This window comes from Carlito syrichta, unplaced genomic scaffold (genome assembly GCF_000164805.1).
Source record: "Carlito syrichta isolate Samal-C Ts95f unplaced genomic scaffold, Tarsius_syrichta-2.0.1 Scaffold308818, whole genome shotgun sequence".
In the NCBI taxonomy this organism is placed as follows: domain Eukaryota; kingdom Metazoa; phylum Chordata; class Mammalia; order Primates; family Tarsiidae; genus Carlito; species Carlito syrichta.
In genome coordinates, this window is record NW_007252914.1 from 706,280 (window position 1) to 716,097 (window position 9,818).

The 9,818-nt window shown below is 39.4% G+C and overlaps 1 protein-coding gene across 2 annotated transcripts in view; it reads right to left on the reverse strand.

Moving 5' to 3' along the window:
• Window positions 1-8,985, reverse strand: part of AQR (aquarius intron-binding spliceosomal factor) — a 112,900-nt gene extending 103,915 nt beyond the window's left edge. The window contains exons 1-2 of one of the 2 annotated variants that reach the window (XM_008065890.2): window positions 8,633-8,882; window positions 3,582-3,638 (exon numbers count right to left, since the gene is read on the reverse strand). In XM_008065890.2, coding sequence (XP_008064081.1) covers window positions 3,582-3,638; window positions 8,633-8,707 — 132 coding nt within the window. In that variant the 5' untranslated portion in view covers window positions 8,708-8,882. Of the gene's footprint in view, window positions 1-3,581; window positions 3,639-8,632 lie in introns of both variants that reach the window. The other variant, XM_008065891.2, reaches the window with a different exon arrangement.
• Window positions 8,986-9,818: the final 833 nt, after the last annotated feature.

Consider the following 9,818-nt stretch of genomic DNA (forward strand, 5'->3'; position numbering starts at 1 on the left):
GGTCTCACCAAGTTGCCCAGGCGGGTCTCGAACCCGTGGGCTCAGGCAATCCATTCACCTGAGCCTCCCAAAGGCACAGGATTACAGGCTGAGCCACCGAGCCCAGCTCTGTTATAGTTCTTAAATGTGAACTAACAAAAAGCAAAGTTGAAAAAATAAATAATAAAATATAGTTATATAAAAACAGAGCTCTAGATTCATTAAAATGTGTTCATAACATTTTTGGAAAATGAAAACTCACAAAACCAGGATATTTTTAAAAATTTAAAAGTGAGTCTGGCATGGTGGCTCACGCCTGTAATCCCAGTACTTTGGGAGGCGGAGGTGAGAGGATTGCCTGAGACCAGGGGTTCGAGACCAGCCTGGGCAACTTGGCAAGACCTCTTCTCTACAATAAATAAAAACATTAGCTGGGCGTGGCGATAAGTAGCTGTGATTGCAGCTACTTGGAAGTCTGAGGTGAAAGGATCACCTGAGCCCAGCAGGTTGAGGCTACAGTGGCCGTGAGCATGCCACTGCATTCCAGCGTGGGCAACAGAGTGAGACTCCAACTCAAAAAATTTAAGAAAAAACTTTAAAGTGTATACACATTATTGGACTCCACTTAAGAGTTTTAACAATGTGCTTTCAACGTCAGACAGAAAGTAAGTTCAAAGTGTGAAGACATAAAAGAAAGATATTCTAATAGTTATATCCTATTATCCACATGAATATGATAAAGCCTCAGGTTTTCTACTCATTTGAGTTAGGGTAGGCAGAATGGTGTAATAATTAAAAATTTAGGCTCTGTAATTGGAAGCCTGGTTCAAAACATCCACCTTCACTGCCAATGGCTGGGACCACTGGGCAAGTGCCTAACCTCTCTAAGGCTCAGTTTCCTTACCCACAAAACAACTTAATAATACAAACTACCATACAGGTTTGCTGTAAATAAAGTAAGACAGGGCATATAAAAATTTAGCACAAACCTGACATACAGCGAGGCTTCAAAAATAGTTTTCAGTAACAACAGAAGTAATAGTAGTGCTAGTGTTAACAGTAGTAAAAAAAATCCTGCAGTAAGTAAAATTATGACGTGCTTTAACATGGTATCACATGACTGCATGGTAACGAGAATGCCTTCTATGTGTATTTGTGAAGTAAATGTTTGTGAGTGATGGAGGGAGGGAGGCAACGAGGCAAGCAAGTCTTGTCCAATCTAGATGAAATTCTCTGGGCTGGGAGTAATGGCTCACACCTATAATCCTAACACTTTAGGAGACAGAGGCAGGAGGACTGCTTGAGCTCAAGAGTTCGAGACAAGCCTGGGCAAAATAGCGAGACCCTGTCTTTATAAAAAATAAAAAAGTTAGTTGAGTGTGATGGCAAGTGCCTGTAGTCCCAGCTACTTTGGAGGCTGAGGTAGAAGGATCACCTAAGTCTAGGAGGTCAAGACTGCAGCCAGCCATAATGGTGCCACTGCACTCCAGCCTGGGCAACAGAGGAAGATTCTAACTCAAAAACAAAAAAAAAGAAAGAAATTCTCTGTTACTGCTTTCCTTTAATCAAAATTCAAATTAAATAATGAAATGAAGGACATAATAGTCCTTAAATATCAATCCGTAATAAACTTCTGAATAGTCGCACATACCTTCATTTAGAATTATGTAGTATAAACTAATGATCTGGATATGAGTTGAAATCTCTCAAAAGCCTTAATTAGATTCAACTCAATCTCGTAGTACCAACAGAATATTTTTGTTATTAAAGAGAAATTATTCCAGAGACTGTGGCCCCAACACAAACAAATACAAAAATATACAAACAGTATATAGTAAGGTAAAGCAACCCAGTTGATGAATAAAAGTAATTAATGAGCCGGACTCAGTGGCTCAGCCTGTAATCACAGTACTGTGGGAGGCTGAGGAGAGAGGATTACCTGAGCCCAGGGGTTTGAGACCAGCGTGGGCAACTCGGTGAGACCATGTCTCTACAATAAATCACAAAAACTAGCGAGGTGTGGTGGCAAGCGTCTGTAGCTCCAGCTACTTGGAAGGCTGAGGCGGAAGGATCACCTGAGCCCAGTAGGTCAAGGCTGCGGTAGCTGTGAGTGTGCCACTGCACTCCAGCCTGGACGACAAGAGTGAGACTCCAACTCAAAAAAAAGAGTAATCATGTTTATTAATATCTTCCTAATGAATAAAGAAAGATTACAGGCAAGACAAAAATATGTTTATAATGATTTAAGCTCAAATAAATGTAAGAAACTTGAGGTTAAAAAGATCAATTTTGGCCAGATGTGGTAGCTCACACCTGTAATCCTACTCCTTTCGGAGGCCAGGCAGGTGTTTGAGATTAGCCTGGGCAACATAGCAAGATTCCATCTTCACAAAAAAATCAAAACGTTAATTGGGTTTGGTGGCACGTGCCTGTAATCCCAGCTACTCTGGAGGCTGAGGCAGAGGGATCCCTTGAGTCCAGGAGGTCGAGACTACAATGAGCCAGGATTGCACCACTGCACTCCAACCTGGGTGACAGAGACTCAAAAAAAAGTTCAGTTTTACCAAGGGTACCTAAAGCATCACCACTCAATTTTTAATGGCAGAACTTAAAGTAAATCTTCATTCCGTGTTGAATGGCACACACTATATCAACACCTATTTCAAGTAAAGACCTTCTTTAAGAACCTATTTCAAGCTGGGTTCCGTGGCTCAGCCTATAATCCCAGTGTTTTGGGAGGCTGAGGTGAGTGGACTGCCTGAGCCCGTGGGATCGAGACCCACCTGGGCAACTTGGCGAGACCTCATCTCTACAATAAATCAAAAAGTAGCCGGGTGTGGTAGCGCGTGCCTGTAGTTCCAGCTACTTGGAAGGCTGAGGCAGAAGGATCGCCAGAGCCCAGCAGGTCAAGGCTGCAGTGGCCGGGAGCAGCTACTGCACTCCAGTCTGGGTGACAGAGTGAGATTCCAACTCAAAAAAAAAAAGGAACCTATTTTAATGGGAATTAAACCCACATTTAATTTTTTCTATCATTTATTCTAAATTGTTTCAATTGAACCATAACTCCATTCCATTATTGAATATTACTATCCTTTAGCCAACCAATCTCCTATACAATTCAGCTCCCACATCTGCCATCTTTGTTATAGACACTTATCTCATTTACCAACCTAAAAATAAAATCAAACGCCATGGATCCTATCCTAAATAAACTATCAAAAACTTGTACAAAAATGCCTGTATATTTATGAAGATACTTATTACATGGTCATTTATAGTAATGATAAATTTAAAAACAAGCTAAGAATCTAACAACAGAAAAATGGTTAAATAAATTATATACACACTCTTTTTAAAGCTTAATGAAAATAAAACAAAATGCTAAAAGAGATCACTTCTGGTTAGTGATTTTTATTTTCTTATATGTAATTTCTGTATCTTCCAAATTTGTTAATATGAGTAACTACTGGTTTGATAATCAAAAAATTGTATCTTTAAGTTTTAAAAACATTACAGAAAGCTTTTGTTAAATTAACAGTTAAAAAAAGAGATAGAAAGAGTATAACTTTTTCAAAAGTATGTTGCAAATCAAAAATATTTACCTTTATATCAAAAGGTGACTTCTTCTTAATGTGGGGAGCCCAGTATTTACATGCTAACTGCAAAAGTAAAAAAATATAAATAGTTAAGTCACAAATTTATGCCACTGTAGAGCTGGAAGAATGAAATCATTTAGTGACAAGCTGTTTCTTAACAAGGCACTATTGGCACTGAAGGACTGAGTGATTCTGAAGGGACAAGCATACAGGCCAGTTAACATCCTTGGCCCCAATCCTCTAAATGACAATAATACTTTGCACTGCTCCCTGCCATAAAACAAACAAAATATATCTCTCCAACCACACCTAGTGAAACAATATAATCATGGAGTCAAACACTTTCAGCACAGTGATTAAAAAATTCTGGAGCAGGGCCTGGTGTCTCACATCTGTAATCCCGGTACTTTGGGAGGCAGAGGCAAGAGGATTGCCTGAGCCATGGGTTCAAGACTAGTCTGGGCAATATGGTGAGATCTTGTCTCTACAATAAATCAAAAAAATTAGCTGGGCATGGTGGCACATGCCTGTAGTTCCAGATACTTGGAAGGCTAAAGCAGAAGGATCACCTCAGCCTAGCAGGCAGAGTCTGTGGTGGCTATGAGCGTGCCACTGCACTCTAGCCTGGGTGACAGTGAGACTCCAACTCAAAAAAAAAAAAAAAAAAATTCTGGTCTAGAAAAATAAGTAACCTGACAAAAATTATGGTTAACAGTTGAGCAAGTATTAAAAACCAGATTCAAAAATCTTCATGAATTTTGATTTCTAAAAATAATAAACCGTTAAATGATTAGTGCACATCCAGACACACAGAATCAAAACCTAAAAACAAAAATAGTCTATCAGCTAGTTATTACAGAGAATAAAAGAGTTGGTATAAACAGATTAGACTTCACCTTGAAATTGTGAAATTTAAATAAATACATTCTCTCCAGATATTTAGGTGGAGTGTATAATCTCTTAAATTAAAAACAACAACAACAAAAAAACTCTGACCACCATAAAGTCTCTACATATTTATAAAAAGGTGACTATTCTGCAGTGTCTGGCATGTTAGAAGCACTCAAATAATGTTTGATGGAGGAATAGATGAACAAATGAAGTAAAAGTTAAAATGTTATTATTCTGTGAGGCTTTCCTCAACACTATTTGATGGTGATCATTGCTTTTTCTTTTGCTTCATTTTGTAAGCAACTTATAATCTTATCTTTTTGTATTATAATTGTTTGATTGCTTATCTACCTTCCCCACTCACTTAATTATAACACTTAAGAGATGGCACTAAAAACAGTCAACACACTTACAGAGCTCCACAGTTTGGATGCTGGCCCTGAGGAAAAGCCCCTAAAAACATGGAAACTGCTGACTTAAACACTTTCCCAAATTACCATTCACTCTGCAACCCAACAGAAAATCCTCACCTCAACCCCAATTTTTCTGTGTGTCATCTCCTCGTTCTGCTCCCTATGGACATCACACATATTCAGTCATCTTCTTACATCATAACCTTAAGAGAACAGAGTCTAACCTGTTCTGATGGATTCAAGGAATCACAAATAAAAATTTAAGTCCTATCTTCTGACCTAAACTATTTACTGTACATCTGTATCTGATTAAATAACTAACAAACATTTATTAATCATCTATCATGTCTCTTTTCTCTCTCTGAGTTTCTCCTTTTCCTTGGGGTCTAACCTGTGATCTCTCAAACACCACTACTTCCAAGTATATACTGCCCTCCCTCAAATCCTTCACCCTCATGTAAAATAAAAACTGTCCATTCTCCACTTAGTACAGCTATGACAACACAGATCAAAATAAACCTTACTGAGAGACAAAAAGGAAATAAAAATACAGTGTTATAAAAAAGTGAAGTTCATATCTCCAATTCTCTTAAAACTAAGTTTTAATCTCTTGATCTCATTCATTCAATAAATATTTTTAAAGCACCATTAGCAAGATGTGTCAGATGCTCAGAAATTAAATTTACAAAAAAAAAAGAAAAAACACCTAAGTCCATGATGTACCCTCTACCTAGAAAACCAATTTGCCTACATTCTTCTCTACATTTCAAAGTACACCTAAAATGGCACTTTCTCAATGAGAAAACTCTTCCTGGAAATTCTTTCCTTAGCCAAATGTAAACCTTTTAAAGTCTATTCTCAAAGCAGTTTCCTCATATCTGTATCCTGGTATTTTTCATATCAAACTATGGTGAGTTATTTAAGTATCTTAAAATCTCTTTTCACAGAGTGTGAACTTCTTGAAGACAAGGACCATCTTTCCTTACAGCCTAGAAGAGCCCAACCAGTATCTGGCAAATATTAGGCATTGTTTGATATTATGCTCCAAGATTGCCAAGGACCTTCATTTCTCCCTCTACATCTTAATGCCCTGGACCATTTGTTCATTAATTCACTCATTTATTCATTCAACACATACTTACTCATCACACAACATGTACCTAATACAATGCTAGTGCTGGGAGTACACGGGGAATAGAATAAACATGGCCTCAGCCTCAGCTCTTATAATCAAACGCAGAATACAATAAATGTTATATGTTTACATTATATAGGACATCTCATTCAGTCCTATGGTTTTAAATATCACCTTTGGTCAACAACACCACAAATATATATTCAAGCCCATATCTTGCTGCTATGCTTTAGACGCTCACATTTAACTGCCTTCTCACTATTATCAACTAAATATCTATGAGGCATCTCACACTTAATGTGGTTAAAACAGAAATCTTGATACTCCTTACTAAACCTTCTCCTTTCCCAGTCTTGCCCACCCAGTAAATGGCCAAACCATTTGTTCAAACTATTCTCAGTTAGGCTCTTTCCTCCACCCATACACAAGCAATCAAGTAGTCCTACAGCATCTTGCTTCAGAATACTGTATATTCAGTCTACTTCAATCTTTAATGGTAGAGGCCACTGTCATCTCCTACCTGCACTAACTAGTATCCTATCACAATTTTTGCTCCCTCATCCCCAACCAATTTCTATACTTACAATTTAGCTAGGGTGGTCTTTCTATTATTATTCAGCAGATTGCAATTAAAATTCATTGTATTTAGAATACAATGAATACAATTCATTATATTTAGAATACAATTCATTGTATTTAGAATCCAAACTTCCTACCTCAAACTCCAAAACTGTATATGATCTGGTCTCTATATATTGTTCTGTGCTCATTTCTTATGTTCCAGTTACCCTGGTCTTCTTCACATTCATACCTTAAGGAATGTGCACTTGCTACTCTCTGGACCGTTTCCTCGCTTTTCCCCAAACTAGCTCCTTCTTTGCATTCTTCAGGTGTTAACTCAAATGTCACCACAGAAAGGACTTTTCTGTCTTTCATACACCCTACACCAGACACTGTCACAACCGCTGTTTTACTTCCCTCACAGCACTTACCAATGTCTGAAACTGCTAGTTCTTCCCTCTGAAATGTAATCTCTAAGAGAGCAGGAAACGAGTAAGTGACTTTTACTGCAAAACACACAGGGGAAAGAGAGCTCTAATCTAGTATAAATTGTCAGGAAAAGCCTCTCTAAAGTAGTATAGAAGGATAAGAATGAATAAAGCAAAGTGGGGCCAGGCACAGGGGCTCGACTGTAATCCCAGCACTCTGAGAGGCCAAGATAAGAGGATTGTTTGAGCCCAGGAGTTCAACCAGACTAGACAACACAGTGAGATTTTGTCTCTACAAAAAAAAGAAAAGAAAAGAAAATGAGCTGGGCGTGGTGGTATGTGCCTGCAGTCCTAGGTACTCAAGGCTGAGATAGAAGGATCAGGAGGTTGAGAATGTGGTGAGCCGTGACGTACCACTGCACTCCCGCCTGTGTAAAACAGTGAGATCCCTGGTTCAAAAATAAATAAAGGAAAGTGGGGGAAAATGAGGATTCCAAGCAGAAAGAAGGATGTTGAAAGGTCATTAGGAGAAAGATAGCATGACACATTCAAATAAACACAGCTCAGTATGGCTAAAGCATAGAGTCACAAAGAAAGAAGAGAGAGGAAACTGAAGATATAAGCACCGGTCAAATCACATAACACTTTAAAGGATACCACTCATTATCCTAAGGACAATTAAAATTCTTTAAATTAAAAAGGTAAGTGATATAATCAGATTTGCACTTGAATAAAATCACTCTGACAGCAACATGAAGAACGGGCTGGAGGAAAGCAAGAGAAAAGAGAAGATGACAGATTAGAATACCTTGGTCCAGCTGGGAAACAATGTCAGCCTGATTTAGGGTAAAAGAGGTGTAGAAAAGTGGACAGGTTTAAAAGATATTTAGAACGTATAAATGTAGGGGCTAAGAGAAAAGGAGGATTCATAATTACTCCTAGGCAAATCTGCTGAGACCAGGAGCAGAGAATAAATAAGCAAGTGGGCATAATTTCCACACTGAGCCACTTACAATCTTACCCAATTCTCAAGTAATTAATAAGGATTCGGAATGCTGCTGAGAGTTACAGGACTGTGTTCTCCTTATCCAAAGCCAACCCGTGGCTCCCAATGCAAGACAGTAAACAGGCTCTGAAGGAACGTTCTCAAACGATAGGATTACTCTCTTCATAGATGGATCTATTTGAAGCAGGTATCCTGTCTAACTCTCATCACTTCGCTCAAAAACCTAGATTACTCTACGGTCAGGAAACAAGACTATTCCTCCCTCAAGAGTCAGTCCAGTACCATTCTGCTGCTAAGCATGCTTGCCAGTGTCAGACAAATTGGGGAGTTCCTTCCACTCTGAAACCATTGCTCCCGCGACAAACTCCAATCCAGCAACACACTCACACAGTAGTTTTCTTTTTACGTGTCTGGTTTCCTTGAACCGTGAACGCAAGGCAGGGCAGCCTCTCACCACGGTATACTCAGCACCCACCATAGAGGCTGACCCAGAGCCGATACTCAGCAAGAAGACTTGACTAAATGAATTAACAAACGAATGCCTCCTGGGGTGTTCCCAGTCTCGAAGAAAATCTCACCCCCAGGCCTTATCGACTCCCACACACCAGACTCGCTGAGCTCACCTGGGTCACGAACTCCGCGTTGATCTGGGACACAGTAGGGGCCACAATTTTCTTGGGCTGCGCCGTGGCCGCCATGGCAGCACTCTCCCTCCACTCTAGTGGAAATGAAAGGACCACCTTGGGCAGCAGTGAGCTTGGTCCACTTCCCCTACGCAACAGCTTCCGGCGCCTAACTCCGCCCTGCAAAAACCCGCCGGGCCGGATATCTTCAGCCTTTAGAGTCCCGCAGGGAACCGGTACAGCAACCCGTGAGTTCCCCCGGAAGTGGAACGGAGAAGGGCCGGAAATTCATGCAGGCGTAGAGACTGAGCTAGAGAGCCAAGGGCTTCGATCTCCTCTGTCTGCGCCTCCTAACGGGTGACAGAGAGAAAACACCCAGCTGGCGGGATTGGGTCGCAGGGAGGAGCCAGGTGGATGGTGTTGAGTGTAGGTTCCTCATAAGGGCTGGGGGAAGTGGGGATTGGAGTTTCTTTTAAACCAAAAGAAAATGGGGGGGAAAAAAAAAAAAAAAAAACCAGACCAGGAATACGGGTTTTGGTGTTAGTTGTCTTTAACAGCTTTATGGAGGTATAGATTGACATACAATAAGGTGCATATATTTAGGGTGTACAATTTGATACATTTTGACATAGTCACACGTCTGTGAAACCGTCACCAAAATCAAGATAATGAGCATATCAAAGCCCCGGAAAGTTTCCTCCTGTACTTTTACAATCCATCCCTTTCAGCACTTCCACTCACTTTTCAGGCAACCACTGATCTGCTTTCTGACAATATAGATAAGTCTGCTTTTTATGAAATTTTATATAAATGAAAATACAGTGTGTTCTTTTCAAAAAATTCATTCAACAAAATGGTTTTGAGATTCATTCATGTTGCATATGTTAGTAGTTCATTTCATTTGTATTGTTAGTACTATGCATTCCCTTTTATAAATATACCACAGTTTGTTAGACTATTCATCTGTTGATGAACATTTGAGATGTTCCAAGTTCTTGGTTATTACAAATAAAGTTGCTATGAGCATTTATGTATAAGTCTTTATATTAACATATATTTCCTTTTTTCTTAAGTAAATGCCTAGGAGTGAGATGAAGGCTGGGTCATATGATAGGTGTATATTTACTTAACTTTTAAGAAATTTCCAGCTTTCCAAAGTAGTTATACTGTCTTACATTCACACCAT